The 19,243-nt window shown below is 36.1% G+C and overlaps 1 protein-coding gene across 1 annotated transcript; it reads left to right on the top strand.

Moving 5' to 3' along the window:
* Positions 1-6,853: 6,853 nt before the first annotated feature.
* Positions 6,854-8,525, top strand: LOC140816337 (3-ketoacyl-CoA synthase 6-like). Its single transcript, XM_073175544.1, has one exon. The coding sequence runs from the start codon at positions 6,909-6,911 to the stop codon at positions 8,397-8,399; it is 1,491 nt and encodes a 496-aa protein (XP_073031645.1). The 5' UTR covers positions 6,854-6,908; the 3' UTR covers positions 8,400-8,525.
* Positions 8,526-19,243: the final 10,718 nt, after the last annotated feature.

Genomic DNA, 19,243 nt, shown 5'->3' with positions numbered 1-19,243 from the left:
TAGATTGTTAGCTCATTGAGCCTCGAGTTGATTGAGATGCTTGAATTTTTTTTTGTGCCTACCTCAGATATCATTTTGATTGAACAGTGCATGTAATCAGCTTGTATGAGATAACTAATGGATTGAGGGTAATTTAGAACATTTTTTGAGGTGAAATAGGGATAATATGTGACATACGAATGATTTAGGTAATCTTTTGAGTCGTTTAAGCCTTTAAGCCACCAAATGAACATGAAATATCTCTAGTGTCCCGTTTTGAGTCTACAGAAAAATCAAGTAGTGTGTGTCAATAACATACAATCAGCCCCCACTTGTATATATTCTATATCCCACAACAACTGCCAAATGAAACTTATACACTTACTATCCAACTGATATTTGAGAGAAATAAGTTAACTGGTGTTGAAATGATTCAACCACTCCTTGAAAGGAAAAAGAAAAATAAATGTGTATAAATGAGTTGAAAAAGAAACAAAAAGAAGAAAAACTATGAAAAGAATGATCAAAAGTGGTGAAGATAAAAAATAAGGAAAATAGAGGATATTGATGATGAGAAAACAATAAGTGGACGGTGAATGAAAAAAAATGAAAATGATGAAAATTCAAATATTTCTCTAAAATTTTGATTTACATACCTTTTATTGTAGCCTTGAGCCTGGGCCTAACGTTATAAACCTGCAAGACCTGTTAATCTTGTCACTTTTATCCAATATACTAGTGGAAAAAAATTGTTCAAGTCAAGCTTATGGATACTTGAAAAACATGGTTAACAAGTATGAACTTTAATTATTTGTATGCAAGCATCTCATTGTGTGACATCACTTTTTGTTATACTTGTGTTGAATATCTTATGAGCCAAATAATCACCAATAAAGTCATTTGTGATCAATGTAAGTGAATTTGTATTTTAATGAAGTGCGAGTTGAACTGAGCTGATGATCTCTTGAGTTCATAAGGCGAATGGGTGTTTAAAATCTATTTAAGCATTCAATTGGGTAAATGAACATTGACATGTGACACACGCACGTGGCTTTTGATTGATTGTGAATTACATGAAATTAGGCCAGTGTCACTTTTTTCGTATTCATGACTTATAGTCGTTTGCATTACATTTTGATTGAGTTCTTATTTTTTATTTTTGTTTTGCTCGGGATTAGAAATATTTCAGGTTTGGGAGATTTGATAAGTGCAAGAATTGCAATTAATTATATGAGAATCCATTTGAATTATGTTATTTTCGGACAGAATTACGTTTGGTATTCATTGTTTTTGTCTCGTACAGGAGATAAACGACTATTAGTTGAGTGAGGGAGAATAGAGGCATTTTTGGATGTTGAACTATTGAGGGAATGGCATCGCAACACTAAGGAATAGTGCCACAGCGCCAGGAGGACAGAAGATCAAGCGCCCAGGTGTTGTAAAATACCGTCGCGGCGCTACCAGGCCGAGAAACAAGCGCCTAAGCGCTGCCCAAGCAGCGCCGCAGCACCACACCCTCGAGTAACGGGCCCAGTGATGTGGCGCTAATGACGGGGAGAACAAGCAAATGGGCTTCAATCTACAGGCACATACAAAAATATAAAAGAACGAACGTGTTTCACAAAGGATACGATCATTTTGGAAAAGAAACGCAAGGAGAGAACAAGAGCACACACTTGGAGATGATCTGCAGTGCAAAGATCGATCAGGAAGACGGAGAACGACGAATCTGGGGACAGAGACGCCACTTCTGATTTGTTATCTGATTCTTTCACCTTTATTTTCTTGTATTGTGATATCTAAACCTTCAAACATGTCTTGTTTTTGTTTAGATTTCGCTATGAATTAATTTTCCATTATAGAGGATGATGTAGCTTTGTTGATATGTTAATTTGATTCGGTTGTTTATATGAATGAATTTCTCTTAGTTTAATTGTGTTTCTTTTTTTTTATTCGACTTTAGTTTATTGCTATAAATTGTTATTGTCTGATTAATTGTACAACTCCGGAGAGGGACTAGGATTGTAGATAATTAGATACACATCGTTAAATGTTTATATTTTTCGTAAGGCGTATAAATTTAGCGAGGCCTAGACAAAAACATCGTTTGCATTTATCATTTAAACCTAGATTCTTATTAGGAATGTTTAGATCGAAATTTGAATGATACAATTTATTCGTAACTTGGCAAAGAGGGAATAAAATAATTAAGTGTTATTTGTCATTAAATAATTAGAATTCATGAATATAAATACAATCGGGAATAATTACCGTGTGTCACGCCCCGGGACGGGGGTTGGTTGACACCGGCGTTGCTGTCAAATTCACATTCGAAAACAACAAGCCTCAGAAGTACGAAATTCAGAAACCAGTCTTTTATTCATAAATACTGAATATTCCAATGTCTGATACAAACTCGAATAATCAATGTTTTACAGCGGAAATGTAAAACAAACCAGACATCACAATGTCTTACAGACGCAACGGAAAACAAAATAAATAAAACTGAGAATTAACAATCTTCTTCACCAGCCCCAGAACTGGATCTGCTCATCTTCTTCTAGCCTTTCTTCATCGTTCTTATCTGAGATGTTTTGGTGGGTGAGTGATATGGTTGTCACTCAGTAAGAGGGGGCGGGAATAACTCCCAGTTTTCGAAATCATTTTCATACAGAACAGTAATACGAAAATATACAGAAATTCTTATTTTCATAACAGAAATCAGTGTTCAGTGTTCAGAAATCAGTAATCGGTATTCAGTAATCGGAAATCAGAAGTTTATCAAATAAGCACTGAGCACATTCGTGAATTTCATGGCTAAACTGATATCAGTCCCCTATATGTTCTCTCCTCTAAGGGGTGAGGCCAGTAATCAATAATCAGTAATGTTCAGAATATATATTCCTACTATTAGTTCACTAAGTTTCAGTGCTTCGAAATCAGATAACAGGATTCAAGAATATACTTTGCTTTAAAACAGAAATCACCAAACGGTTTTCAAGATATTTATACATAAACCCACTTACCGTAATTTGCTTAGAGGTTTCGGTTGAAGTCTGGAAAAATGCTTGCTCTCGCTACTGCTTTCTACTGCCCGAAAATAAGCACTCTCCTATCTCAAATATTTCAAGTGACAATTCAAGATTTGTGTAACACCAATTCAGAGGTTGAGGGTGCTATTTATAGGCAAATATTCTGACTGTTAGCTTCCCATTTAATGGCCATAATCTGCCATTAACCACCTTTATTCCGTGATAAATGCTTCAGTTACAAGTCTAAGCTGAATCAGTAACTGTCTGCTGGAATTCGCTCTTCTGCTGCTGGATTTTGTCTGCTGGATTCGGTCTGCTGGATTTTGTCTGCTGGAAAATGTCATCTTCTGAAATATGAGTTGCTGCTAGAATCGTTGGCTTCTGCTGAATTTGGCCAGCTGCTGCTACTGCTGGAATTTCAGGTTCTCACACCGTGGAAACTTAATTAAATCACTCATCTAGATATTTTCTCTCATTGATATTTTCTCGATTCGATGATTAGATTAATATTTATTTGCAATTAATTCATTTTCAGTAAACCAAACATTTTATTGATTTTTCTAAATAAAGTCGTGACTATTTTAATTACAAGTACTGATATATTTTTAATACAAACTTCTCGTGAGAACGATACTTTACTCACATATATTAGAAGTTGATAATCGTTTGCGAGTGGAAAATACGCAACAACTCCCCTCAAATTTGTTGTGCATCGTAGAGTAAAGCTTTCTATTGATGTGGCGACAAAAATGGTGGATCGATGATGGAAGCTGGTGAGAGAAGATGTGAAATATTGGTGAGAACAAATAGGGTTAGATAAAAGAAACATAAATTTTGTTCTTTAAAAAATATTTTTTATTTGCCGTTTTCACCCCTAGCCTCTGAGGAACTGCTTGAGACAATATGAGAAGATGTTTTCTTGTAAGACGTGATCACGAACAACATTTTTTAAAAGATATTTTTTTATTTGCCCTTGAGACAACATTAGACAAAAAATTACAAATTAAATAAAATCTAATACTACTAAAATAATAATTTTTTAAATGTTCAAAATCCAAACACTCGTATACATATATATAACCGAAAATAAAATTTAAGAATTTAAACATTAAAAAATTAAAAAAATAGTGAACCAGTTCGACCTATTCAACTAGCTCTTGACCGATTTTGACTATTAAAACGTTTTGAAATATCATCCGCAAAAGACTAGTGATGGCCGGTTCGGTTTTATAACATGGTCATAGCTAATCTTACTCCAAAAATATCACTTGCACATAACATGACATTTTGAAATCTAACAAAATTCATCAAATATCAATCTTATTTTAAAATCTCATTTTGCCAAATACTAACAATTTCAAATCCTATCAAATTTAGTTTTGTATATTCTGTCTATTTAATCGATGTTTCAATTCGGTTATAGTTAGTGGGGGAGGCATGAAGCATTTGTCATCTATGTTTAATGACCTTGCAAGATCAGTTACGAGAAGAAAAAAAAAACGACAGATTATTTTTCTTTGTCATTTAAAGCCAAGTCTATAAAAAATTAAGAAAAAAATAATTCGAGCTTTCGGGTATCCGAGGAGTAGCCAGAACCCGACCACACTCAATATATCACCCAAATGAATTACCCTAAAAATGCACCCAATCGTGTTCGGGTCGGGTGAGCCAATCTGACTGCCCACCCCCAGTGAGGAACACATCTTTTTAGTCAAATAGAAGTCATTCTTATAAATTTGAACACGGTTAGTTTTTTTTATTATATTATACCCGGTTCTTCTCTAGAAAATCATGACTCAATGTTTATAATCACAATTTGGTGAGTATAATTTACACCTAACTATCTCGAAAGAACGTTAATTACGGAAGAATTCTAAACTAAAAATCCCAGAAAATATTATGGAAAATTTTCGGCCCACTATATCTCTCCTACGCTACTCCATCCATCCACCTTGAAAATCTTGACAACCTCCAACTAGATTCTTGTGAGATCCACAACCTTAATTATCTTCCATGCCCATCCCCACCGAGGTGACATCATTTTTCTTGTTTTGTTCGAATCAAACAAATGTTTATTTATTAAGAATCCTTAGCATGCACGTACAAAATTTTACCTGAATAAACCAGCAGTCTTGTTTTTTAATTGTCAACTCAATTCGATCACCACTGTTTTCATGAAGAATGATCCATCCAATCCCATTGAAGGCCGGAAGCCTTCAAGCAAAGAGGTGGATGGATTGCCTCCATGCATCGCTTTCATTTTCAATTTTCACTCAAGAACGTAGGGACCTGCCACCCTAAAATAATTGGTACAGGTACTCCCAAAGAATTCATTACTACAGCACTAATTAATGCTTTGCAAAATACCAGCTCAACAACAGTGAGAATCTAACCACTTTTATTTAATTCTTGGAAATTAAATCTCATTACATTTAATGTCATAAAATCAGTTAAATTATAATATCCCATTTTTCAGAATCTAACCACTCTTATTTAATTTTTGGAAAGTTAATCTCCTTACATTTAATGTCCTAAAAACAGTACTTAAAATTATATTATCCCATTTTTTATTATTATTTTCCCAGTTTTGATACTTATAATTGACATCAAAAATCAAGGTAAACTGTCTTAATTAACTTTGCGTTAGGCAACTGGCAACGGGTCTTGCTTCATCTTTTCATTTATTGCCAACAATATCTACACACACACACACACATATATATATATATATATAAATGTGTATATATATATATATATGTGGTGATCAAAGAATTCACTGGAAGAAACATGAAGGCGAGATAAGCTTAGCATTTAAAGCAAAGATGGTCCACTAAACTAATATCGGGATGCTATTTAATTTCTCTAGTCTGAATTATTCATGAAATTAACTCATGTATATATGAATTTCGTCTAGTACGGCTGTCTGCTGCTATAATATCCAGGTTCTTGAAACTTTTTTGTTGGGTTAAAAATAGCGAAGGAGTTATTCTATTCACTTAGGATTTTGTCTAATAGTTGGTGGTAGAATTGGAAAAAAAAAATGGAGTTTATATTATTATTATTTTTTAAATAAGGCCAACTTAAAAAAAATTGGCCTTACTATAATAAATCTCAGTATATTAATCTGTCAGCATTTCAGTGAAAAAAAATAAGAAAAAAATATTAATTTCTTGTGCTAAAATCAAATTTTGACTAATAAAATTCTCAAACTCTTGTATGTGTATTTACATCAAAGTATAAAAATGTTAACAGTCGTGTCGTAATATTGAAACCAATGATCGAGGTGACACTAGGGCTAGTCTTGTAAATGCACGTCAACGACCAGCGAACGACCAATCTGTCTTTTAATAAAGAACGATTGATCGATTAATATAGTAGTAAATGATTTTCTTTCGAGAAAGTAAATATTAGATTTTTTTTAGATTTAATATGGACAATTTTATCTGGACAAGCAAACAACTTGACTTCATGTAAGAATACAAATTTTATTTTAATATTTGAAAAATGGATCGAGTCAATATTATTTTTTTAAAAGTTTTTATTTAATTTTTTAAATTTATTTCATGACCATTAATCCAATCATTATATTATGTTTCCATTTCTTGTGTACTGTATAAGAAAAAAGAATCGGAAAATCATACATAAAAAAAGTCAATGAAATTAGGCATCCATAAATAAACTTTAGATTAACGTAATAATTTACGAACAAGACTGTCAACTAAAATCACCGAGCTTTGTGTGACTTGGTAGAAAAAGTTTCTATGATGAATCAAACGAGTGTAGTATAAAATTCCACGTGGAATCGCTGGTTCAAAGTGGGTCTGTCTATTTAAATCCCCACGTTTCCGAAGCAAGCACCCAGCTCAAGATCACACACACACACAGCGACCCAGAAAAATGGCTGCCAAGAGTCCACAATTCTCCCAGTCAGTTAAACTCAAGTACGTGAAACTTGGCTACCAATACCTCGCAAGTCACATGCTCGCCTTCTCCCTCATCCCCGTAATCATCACTCTTTCGGTAATACTCCTCCAAACGGGCCCTGAACAAATCTATCAGCTATGGAGTTCCATGCGGTTCACCTTTGTTCAGACCATTTGTTTCTCATTCCTCGCTGTTTATGCTTCCACTGTCTTCTTCATGACGCGGCCTCGGACAGTGTATCTGGTCGATTTCGCGCTTTTCAAGCCTCCACAGAGCATGCGAGTCTCGTTTGCAGGATTCATGGAGCATGCGAGGTTGGGCCTCTTCACTGAACCTAAGAGTGTCCATTTCCAGATGAAGATTCTCGAACGGTCGGGTCTTGGAGAGCAAACCTGTTTGCCGCCTGCGGTTCATTACATACCTCCGTGTCCGAATATGGCGCTTGCTAGAGAAGAAGCCGAGTTTGTCATCTTCTCCTGCGTGGATACATTGTTTAAGAATACAGGGATCAAGCCGAAGGATGTTGATTTCTTGATCTTGAATTGCAGCCTTTTCTCGCCGACACCTTCTTTAACAGCTATGGTGATTAACAAATACAAGATGAGAAGCAATATTAAGAGCTTCAACTTGTCTGGAATGGGGTGCAGCGCTGGTCTGATTTCAATTGATTTAGCGAAAGATCTTCTGCAACAGTATCCCAATTCAAACGCGGTGGTTATAAGCACAGAAATCCTTACCCCTAATGTTTACAAAGGGAAAGAAAGAGCGATGCTCCTCCCCAACTGCTTGTTCAGAATGGGTGGCGCCGCTATACTGCTGTCGAACAGATGGTCGGATCGGCGCCGCGCGAAGTATCGCCTCTCCCATGTTGTGAGAACCCACAAAGGAGCGGATGATGCATCATACAGATGTGTATCGCAAGAGGAAGATTCAGAAGGAAATGTAGGGATAATGTTAAACATCGAACTAATGAGGATCGCCGGTGAAGCCTTGAAATCCAATATAACAACGATCGGCCCTCTAGTTCTCCCTGCATCGGAGCAAATTCTGTTCGCGATCTCACTCATCAGAAGAAAACTCTTCGAATCCAAACTGAAGCCATATATTCCAGATTTCAAGAAAGCTTTCGAGCACTTCTGTATACACGCCGGAGGAAGGGCGGTGATCGACGAACTACAGAAAAGCCTACAGCTCACGGCGGAGCAGGTGGAGGCCTCAAGAATGACTCTGCACAGGTTTGGAAACACTTCTTCTTCCTCACTCTGGTACGAACTAAGTTACATAGAATCGAAAGGGAGGATGAAGAAAGGAGATAGGGTTTGGCAGATCGCATTTGGAAGCGGATTTAAGTGCAACAGCGCCGTCTGGAAATGTAACCGGACGATCGAGAAACCGGCGACCGGAGCATGGGCCGATTGTATTGATAAGTACCCGGTTCATATCCCGGAAGTGGTGAAGCTCTAAATTTGAAAATAATTTCAGATTTCTCATTAAATATTTTCACAGATCAAGATTTAATTTACTCTATGGGGTGTGAAATTATTGACTTCTTTCTTTTAGAATTAAAAATAATAATTTATTTATCCTCAATTTTTACGTAGTTTTAATTTTTAGCTTCTTCACTTTATTTCATGTCGTGGGATTTCTCGACAGTCTTAAGTAGAGGATTCATGAATCAAGCTGCTAATTTTCATGTCAAAAACTTGTGTGAGACGGTCTCACGGATCATATTTGTGAGACAGATCTCTTATTTGGGTCATCCATGAAAAAGTATCACTTTTATGCTAAGAGTATTACTTTTTATTTGAATATGGATAGTGTTATCCTGTCTCACAGATCAAAATACGTGAGTGAGATTCACTCAATTTTCATTATACTCCTTCCGTCTCATTCATTCATGTCTATGCGTGTTTTCAAACAAATTAAGAAATTGTTTTGAAAGATAAATTTTTTAAAATAGTTTACCATTTTATGTCTTTTTATTGAAATTTTAATAGTAAATGATATTAAATAAGGGTAGATTATTAATGATAAAAGAGTTGGGAAAATAATATTTAATATGAAAATTGAATTTTATAATTGAAATAGATGAAAAAAGAAATTCATTATAAATTATCAATGGGACGAAGAGAATATTTAATTTGAAGTCGAAGCGTCTGTTTTTTTTTTTTTTTAATTTTACCAAAACATTTTCTTTATTCGATCTGCATAGATTTTGGATTAGTTAAAATCAATGTGGCTTCCGAAGTTAAGATCTTGAAATTCATTTACGTGCAACTGATATAAATAATTCAGTTGGCAGGAAAATAGTCGAATTCAAATTTTGGTTTATTACATCATATTTTGTCGGAGGAGACCAAAAAACATTAACAATATCTAATATTATATTAACAATGGGAGGGAATAAGATTAAAAACAACCAAACTAACTTATTTTATTAAAATTAGTCTAATTAAAAGAACGAAGACTAAAATATGTCAATTTATTATACGAGTTTGATATTTGTTCCTTAAATTGGAGTAAATACAAATTCAAACCCAATTAGAAGCTATGGTTAATTAATAATCCCCTAATCTAAATGAATTGATAATTTCTCGATCCATCAAAATTACTGACTGACCCACCTAATCAAGTTGGTCTTTCTAATAATGAGTTGTGGGTATGCACACTTTGCTAGCTCATTTTGACATTTATGGTGACCAATTATGGGTTTTTGTAAGAAAAAATTCAAAATTTGAAGTCTGAATGTATAATTGGGTGGGAATATTTTTACTATATTATATTACATTGTGTGGAAGCAATTAATAAGCTCAATTATTCGCATTTGTACTCTAAAATAATTTTAGAAATTAAATTACTCGAGAACATTACAGATACTAATATGATTTAAACATATAATCACATATTCGCGAATCATTGAATAAGTTAAAAGATTTTATATTAGCTGCATTGAGTTTTTGTAAGTTATATATATACTTGGACAATCCTTCTCATTGAGTTAAGTTTTGGACAATCATTCTCATTGAGTTAAGTTTTTTGTAGTTAAGTAAGGTGTAAGTCAATGATCTTAACTTGTTATTAAAGCTCAGATTTATCGTTAGGTATTGGATTGTTTTAATAAACTACTCGTTGATGTCTTGTAAATCTCACGTTTTAGTTATTTATTCTTAGACACAAAAATGTATATCAGATATCTCATATCATCGGTTGGATATATAGATATCCTTCACTTCGATGGTGAGTGGAAGTAAAGGTAGGCGAATGAGCTTTTTGTTTGGAGTGAGTTTCATGTGAGACCGTTTCACGTATTTTAATATGTGAGACAGGTCAACCGACGGATATTCACAATAAAAATTAATACTCTTAGCATAAAAAGTAATATTTTTTCATGGATAACCCAAATAAGATATCCGTCTCACAAATATGACCCGTGATACCGTTTCACACAAATTTTTGTCACACAAATTTTTGCCTTTTGTTGATTAAGTAGGAGCTGGCAGTTAGAAGTTCGCAGTCTATTTTATTTAATGACTAATTTTAATATTGATTGGGATTTGCTAATGAAGGTAAGTCAACACACGTACATTTAATAGAACTAATCTGTTAATTTATATATTTGTTGAATATTGCGTGTGTGTATACGTCACAATTGTTAGATTAATATTATTAATTTCTTTGAATTGAGAAGATTTCTATTGATTTTTTTTTATTATTACATTTTTTTGGCTTATTTGGAAAATGGCAGAAGATTATATCAGTGGATAATAAACCTTCTACCAAAACCAACAAAAGTATATCTAATGGGAGCGTGTTCGTAATCATTTAAAAAAACTGAGTGCTCACTTTTCATTTAAAAAAAATTTAGTTTTTGTGCGTCTTAACCCCAAATTATGTTGTTTCTTAATCAATTCAAAATCATAAATTTAGTCATATGGTGATTCTGATTCTTTAAAAGTGATTCTGATATTTTGGTAAAGAAATGAAAATTCTGTTAGAGTAGATGCCCTGCAAGCCAACGGTTGGCTAGGGAATTTATTGACTCAAGTGAAATAAACAATCTTTATTTTAATATAATTTAACTTTTTATGGTCTTGTTATACTTTATCTGTATACACATGCAAACAGCATAGATAAAGTCCTTGATTATGCTTTAATACAAATGAATCGTAATTCGATGTTGAAACTCATTTGTAAACACTGCATATTCTAAATTCGTTCCTAGTCGATTCAGCCGCCTAAAACAGGGATAAAGGCCGCTTGAGCTCGAGACTAGCATCTGTGATGTTGTGTACTGCGTTTCTTGGTAAGGGCATAGTGATGTCCAAACATGCAGATGGGTAGTCATATGATAATTATACCGAACAACCCTCCCTCGGACTTTCTAAGTGGTTATCATTCATCGAGAGGATAAGTCCGTGATTATGATTGTACACCATTAGTCCTTACGACCCGGGACAACACTGAGGCTCTATATGCTAGGGCTGTGCTTTGACCCGTTTACCGGCTCCAGGAGAGTCATCAGGTGGCGAGATTGAGTACAGTTGCGACACATATAGGAGCCAGTGCATTGTAGTCGGGGATTCACCGCTCACCTACGGGTGTGGATATCCTGTGTGATCTGATGAAATAATAGTGCACGGAATCTCTGGCCAGAGTATGAGATGTACGTTAGAGAAGGAGTTCTCAAATAGTACACGCGATGCCACTATTATAGTTATCACATAGTTATCGAATTAATATGCAACCCTCGATGAACCAATGGTTGCAGATTCGATCGGGATATATGAGATGAAGGGACCGTACTGTACGTTAATCATAATCTACTGGTTCTTGCAGGCACTATCAGTGATACCTAGGGGATCATGGGGCGATGCTACTAGACGCTCTTACCATGATCCGATGGGTGCTATCAGAAATGAGTTCTGACATTCTTGATCAAGGTGTTGATGAAAAGAATGGGGCTAACTAGGGTAAGCCCGAATAAAGGATTATGTCCTGAATCACAAAGAGTTGTGAACCCACGACTAGCTGTATCCCTGAACCATTGAGGGTCACACAAGCACTAGATCGTTTGTTCCCGTTGAGAGAATAAATTCAAGGAGTTGAATTTATATTATGATATAGTAAATTCAAGGAGTTGAATTTATGATAATTAAATTTTGAGAAAATAAATTCAAGGAATTGAATTTATGATATAGTAAATTCAAGAAGTTGAATTTATGAAATTTGGAGAGAATAAATTCAAGGAGTTGAATTTATAAAATTTGATAATTTAATTTATTAAACTCAAATATTGGGTTTATTAGATATTAAATTTTGGAGGTGATCTAAATTCAAGGAGTTGAATTTATAATTTAAATAATAAATTCAAATGTTGAATTTATAATGTATTTAATTAATTTATTAAGCTCAAAAGTTGAGTTTATTAATTAATGAATTAAAATTGGTGGGAAGTATATTTATGGGCTTGTAGGAGTACAAGTCCAATATACTTAATGATTAAAGTTTAATGGACTTGGATTAAATAATTAAACTAGTTGGACTAGTCTAATAAATTAATCAAGCCTATTAATGTTAATTATATATTTTAGGTCATGTGTTATATATAAATAAGATTTTGCAAGTCAAAGACCTAGCCACCACCCATTCTTCCAAGGTCATTCACGTGAATGACAATTCAAATTCCTCCAAAATAGTTTTTCCATTTTTCAAGAAAAGAGATTTGTGTCTCTCAAATTTTAAATCTCAAACGAAAAACATCTTTTAATTTTCTAGTGCAAATTAGAGGAGGAACAAATCTTCCAGTCGTGAACCTGATTAGAAGATTATTGAAGAAAGTTCGTAGGGATTCAGCAAGAGCCAGATCTGTAATACCGGATCGGTTGGTGTCCAGTGAATTAAATTCACAAAGGTATAATTACTAAACATCCTATGTATGTTTGATTATGAAAATCATATGAGCGTCCAAATCAAATATATTTTGATTGTCTAAATAAAATAAAAATTTTAAAACTTCCGCTGCGTTTGGGCGTGTAGAAAACCGTGATCCAACAGTGGTATCAGAGCCAGGTTCTCTATATCGTATGATTTTAAATCATATAGAATAATTTATTTCTAACCACACAAGAAAATTTTTCAGAAAATTTAGCACCACGAAAATTTATTTTTTCAGATTTTCGAAAAAAAAAAAAATTAAATCTGCCCGGAACTGTTCCGGGCAGTCCGTGCGCGCAGGGCAGCGCACGGCAGCGCGCAGCGTGAGCGCAGGCGCCGGCCGCCTGCGCGCACCGCGCTAGCGCAGGCGCCGGACGCCTACGCGCACAGCGCTATCGCAGGCGCTGGACACCTGCGCGCCGCGCGCTAGCGCAGGCGTCCGACGCCTGCGCGCGGCGTCGGCGCGCCTGCGGGCGTTCTGCGCGCACAGGGCCGCTGCCGCTGCCCGAAACGTTCGGGCAGCGGGCGGGCAGTGGGTGGGCTGCTGCCCGGGAGCGTCTCGGGAAGCGCGCTGAATAATGGGCTTGAATTGTTTGGGCCTAGGGTGCGATTTTCTGATTTTTCAAATTTTTGGGTAAAATTGATATTTTTGAAAATTGGTTCAATTTTTATTTTGAAAATTAATTTTTGTAAAATTAATAATTTTCTTGTGAAATAAATAATTAGAATATGATTTTAATTATTTATGGTAAAAATGAGTTTTTTTACAAGAAATCAATTATTATTGATTTAATTGGAAATTAAATAAAGGGGTTTATTTAATTTATTAAATTCTTTAATAATTGTGGTGGTTTGTGATAAGTTATTAGATATATGATTTATCAATTAATTAAATTGTTTAATTAAATTGATGTTAATATTTGATATTAAATGCATGAAGGATGATCGAGAGCCTTGACCAATGTGTTAGGTTTAATTAAATGCACGCGATTTTCAAATAAAATGATGAGACAAATTTTTTTAATTAAAATCCCTCATTTTGAATAAGATTCAAAATTTATATCAAACCGAAAAAGTAAAAATTAAAGGAGTTTAATTTTTCCTTGCCTTCCATCAACCGTGGTTGCATGTTGATCGCTACCCGCGGACAGTGTCTGGCTCATATTATTGGGGAGGCCTGTACGCCGGAAAGCTGTGACTTCCACCGGACATATGATGTGAATTGAGTGGAACTCCCATGACTTCGGCTCATATTATTGGGGGAACTCATGGCGACCGTCTACTACAATTCAATATTGATGGGTTGGTTTGGCACGCGAAAATAAACGACGTCATATTATTGGGTCCTTATTAAACGTGAGGCAAACACGCGGAGGTTGCATAGGGATGCAATTGGACTCTACCTTTTAGAAATTATAATTGGCTGATATTATTCGGGATTATAATTGGCTAATTGGACTCTACGTGCCTACTAAGGAAATACGATTTCCCTTTTTCATCAGAGGGTGGTGGAAATGTCAAAATAGTGGGAGGGAATTTATAAAATAAAAATCCATATTTTATATCTTAAAATTATTTTAAAATAATCGGCAACAATTATTCTGTTTCCATATCAGTATATTTTTTCGATTTCGTTACATGATCCAATTTTGTTATTAACAAGCTAACCGAATCTAATTTTCAAGACTGGTTGGGAAAATTGTTCTGAATTCGGAGAAAATGACATACACACTAATGTCAGTCTTGTTGAACTGACAATGCATGCAAGATGGTGGGACCATATTTTGCAAGCTAAAGTGTGATGGGCTCGCTTCTATGTCAAATGAACTGTAGGGACAGTTTGAGAAAATGGTGAATGTTGCTGACATTCGAATACACATGCAAGAGTTGCATAGTGCATGAAACTCGTACAGTGATGCACACCCCTTTTAAAAGCTCATGACTACACGAATGCAAGATGGGGCTTTGGTCCATGAGCGTGGTGTATATATGATTGGGTTTAATGAGAAAGTGGTGGGCCTGGAATAGGTGATTCCTAACAAGTTACTTCATGACAATCAATTTGTTGTCATTCTCTTTCTCATTTGACGGGTTTATGTTGAACTTCAATTTGAATAAAATTGATGATAGCCTTGAAGAGCTATTCAACATGCTTATAACTTATGAAGTCATCATAAAATAGGAAAATGTTGTTTCCTAGTTGGGCTTGTTGACATGAACAAAAGTGGCCCGCAATATAAGGGAAAGAAATGTTCTGCCCCTCACAAGAAAAACCCAATAAGAGGCAAACTCCGAAAGACACTTAAAAGGCCTACAAAGCCCGATAAGTCAGAACATAGTTCACTGCAAGAGGTTCGGACATAAGAAGTTATATGCGCCAGAAATGTTCTGGAAATGATAAGTGAATGTCCAAGAAAACATGATTTCAACAAAAACCAAAAGAAAGTTAGATGATCCAAATCCCACACAAATATGGCATGCTAGACTAGGTCATATTTCCCAAAGAAGGATGCACAAGCTAGTGGGAGAAAGCATGTTTGACTTGTCAGACATAAATTCTCTACCTGCTTGTATGTCATGTCTAAAAGGAAAATTGACCAAGATTCCATTCAATGGAAACGTGGAACGTGCGCATGGTCTATTGGATTTGATCCACACAGACAATTTTGGCCCGCTAAGTGTTAGCACAAAATATGGGCAATCCTACTTCATTACCTTTACTGATGATCATTCGAGGTATGGGTATGTTTATGAAACTCAAATCTGAAGCATTTGAAAAGTTCAAAGAATTCACATCTGAAGTAGAAAACCAGCTAGAAAGAAGTATTAAGGCATTTCGATCTGATCGAAGTGGAGAATACTTGAGTGCTGAATTTTTGGGTTATCTAAAAGAAAATGTGATTCTCACAGTGGACTCCACCAGCAACACCACAATTGAATGGTGTTTCTGAACGTCATAAGCAAACCTTGTTTGACATGGTTCGATCAATGATGAGATTCGCTGAATTGCCTACTTCGTTTTGGGGCTTTGCGCTTGAAACTGCGGCAATGTTGTTGAATAATGCCTATACTAGAGCAGTGGATAAAACACCATATGAGATATGGATGGGAAAAACTCCCAAATATTCTTACGAGAGAATATGAGGATGTCCTACTTGTGAAGCAGACACTGGGAGACAAATTGGATAGTAGATCCACTTTGTGCTACTTTGTAGGATATCCAAAGAATTCTGTTGGATATTATTTCTATCATCCTAATGAAGCAAAAGTGTTTGTTTCAAGAAATGTCACCTTTTTGGAAAGGGAATTTCTATTAGATAGAAAAGGCAAGATGATAGAACTTGAAGAAATTCAAGATACTCCCTCAGAAGTTGAACCCATCTCCAACAACCAGTAGTTGAAGTACAAGCTCCTAGGAGGTCTGTTAGGGTTATTAGACCACCTGCTAGATATACGCTTCTTCATGAACAAGACCATGATGAGTCTTGTGTTGGATATGATCCAATGAACTTTAATCAAGCAATATCTGATACTGATTCAACCAAATGGCTTGAAACCATCCAGTCAAAAATGGACTCTATGTATTCAAACCAAGTCTGGACGTTGGTAGATCAACCTGAGGAAATCGTTCCTATAGGGTGCAAATGGATCTACAAAAGAAAGCTTGGGGCGAATGGGAAGGTAGTGACCTTCAAAGTAAGACTGCTTGGAAAAGGTTATACTCAAAGGCAAGGAGTTGTCTATGAGAAACCTTTTCACCAGTTGCTATGTTTAAGTCCATTAGATTGCTACTAGCCATAGCATCATGGTATGACTATGAGATATGGCAAATGGATGTAAAGATTGCGTTCCTCAATGAAGACATCAAAGAGGAAATTTATATGTCTCAACCTGAGGGACACAGATCAGTAGGAAGTGAGCATAAGGTATGCAAACTTCAGAGATCAATATATGGTCTCAAGCAGGAGTCAAGGAGTTGGAACCTCAGATTTGATAGCACTATCAAAGAGTTTGGTTTTGCTTAGAATCCTGAGGAACCGTGTGTGTACAAGAAATTTAGTGGGAGTGCAGTGACATTCTTAGTACTTTATGTTGATGATATCCTGCTCATTGGGAATGATGTAGGATTACTGCAATCAACTAAAGTATGGTTAGCAAGTAAATTCTCCATGAAAGACATGGGTGAAGCATCCTATGTATTGAGAATACAAATCTATAGAGATAGATCAAAAGGATGCTAGGGGTAACCCAAGCGATTTATATCGATATCATTCTAAATAGATTCTCTATGGAAGAGTCCAAGAGATGATACTTACCAATGTGTCACGGTATTACTCTATCTAAAGCTATGTGTCCCAAAACTGATGAAGAGATAGAGATGATGACACGTATTCCATATGCGTCAGCTATTGGTAGTATCATGTATGGTATGATATCGACACGTCCTGATGTTGCTTACGCTTTGAGTGTTATAAGCATATATCAGGCGAACCCTTGTCCAATAAATTGGAAGGCTGTGAAAGATATTCTTAAGTACTTGAGAAGGACTGAGAACTTGTTCATGGTCTAAAGGGGTGGAGAATTAAAATTAGAAGGCTACACTGATTCTAGCTTCCAATGTGACGTAGATGATTCGAAATCGACCTCTGGTTTTGTATTCATGCTATATGGTGCGGCTGTCTCTTGGAAAGGTTCCAAGCAAGACATCGTTGCGGATTCCACCACTGAAGCTGAATACATTGTTGCATCTGATGCAGCCAAAGAGGTAGTTTGGATGAGGAATTTTGTCCAAGAGTTGGGCGTTATTCCTAATAGAGTTGATCCAGTCCCATCGTACTGTGACAACACTGGTGCCATTGCGCAAGCAAAGGAACCAAGGTCTCATCAGCGATCCAAATATGTACTGAGAAAGTTCCACATCATACGGGAGATAGTGGGAAGAGGAGACATATCAGTTGAAAGAGTCCCCTCTGCAGATAATGTTGCTGATCCACTTACATAGCCCTTGCCAGGACCATTGTTTGAAAAGCATCGCGAAGCAATGGGATTAAGGGTAGTTGGCTCTAGGGCAAGTGAGAGATTGTTAGAGTAGATGCCCTGCAAGCCAACGGTTGGCTAGGGAATTTATTGACTCAAGTGAAATAAACAATCTTTATTTTAATATAATTTAACTTTTTATGGTCTTGTTATACTTTATCTGTATACCCATGCAAACAGCATAGATAAAGTTCTTGATTATGCTTTAATACAAATGAATCGTAATTCGATGTTGAAACTCATTTGTAAACACTGCATATTCTAAATTCGTTCCTAGTCGATTCAGCCGCCTAAAACAGGGATAAAGGCCGCTTGAGCTCGAGACTAGCATCTGTGATGTTGTGTACTGCGTTTCTTGGTGAGGGCATAGTGATGTCCAAACATGCAGATGGGTAGTCATATGATGATTATACCGAACAACCCTCCCTCGGACTTTCCAAGTGGTTATCATTCATCGAGAGGATAAGTCCGTGATTATGATTGTACACCATTAGTCCTTACGACCCGGGACAACACTGAGGCTCTATATGCTAGGGTTGTGCTTTGACCCGTTTACCGGCTCCAGGAGAGTCATCAGGTGGCGAGGTTGGGTACAGTTGCGACACATATAGGAGCCAGTGCATTGTAGTCGGGGATTCACCGCTCACCTACGGGTGTGGATATCCTGTGCGATCTGATGTGGCGAGGTTGGGTACAGTTGCGACACATATAGGAGCCAGTGCATTGTAGTCGGGGATTCACCGCTCACCTACGGGTGTGGATATCCTGTGCGATCTGATGAAATAATAGTGCACGGAATCTCTGGCCAGAGTATGAGATGTACGTTAGAGAAGGAGTTCTCAAATAGTACACGCGATGCCACTATTATAGTTATCACATAGTTATCGAAACCAATGGTTGCAGATTCGATCGGGATATATGAGATGAAGGGACCGTACTGTACGTTAATCATAATCTACTGGTTCTTGCAGGCACTATCAGTGATACCTAGGGGATCATGGGGCGATGCTACTAGACACTCTTACCATGATCCGATGGGTGCTATCAGAAATGAGTTCTGACATTCTTGATCAAGGTGTTGATGAAAAGAATGGGGCTAACTAGGGTAAGCCCGAATAAAGGATTATGTCCTGAATCACAAAGAGTTGTGAACCCACGACTAGCTGTATCCCTGAACCATTGAGGGTCACACAAGCAATAGATCGTTTGTTCCCGTTGAGAGAATAAATTCAAGGAGTTGAATTTATATTATGATATAGTAAATTCAAGGAGTTGAATTTATGATAATTAAATTTTGAGAAAATAAATTCAAGGAATTGAATTTATGATATAGTAAA

Source organism: Primulina eburnea, chromosome 16 (assembly GCF_022965805.1).
Source record: "Primulina eburnea isolate SZY01 chromosome 16, ASM2296580v1, whole genome shotgun sequence".
In the NCBI taxonomy this organism is placed as follows: Eukaryota; Viridiplantae; Streptophyta; class Magnoliopsida; order Lamiales; family Gesneriaceae; genus Primulina; species Primulina eburnea.
The sequence above is the reverse complement of the archived record's forward strand: the minus strand, read 5'-3'. Positions and strand labels throughout refer to the sequence as shown.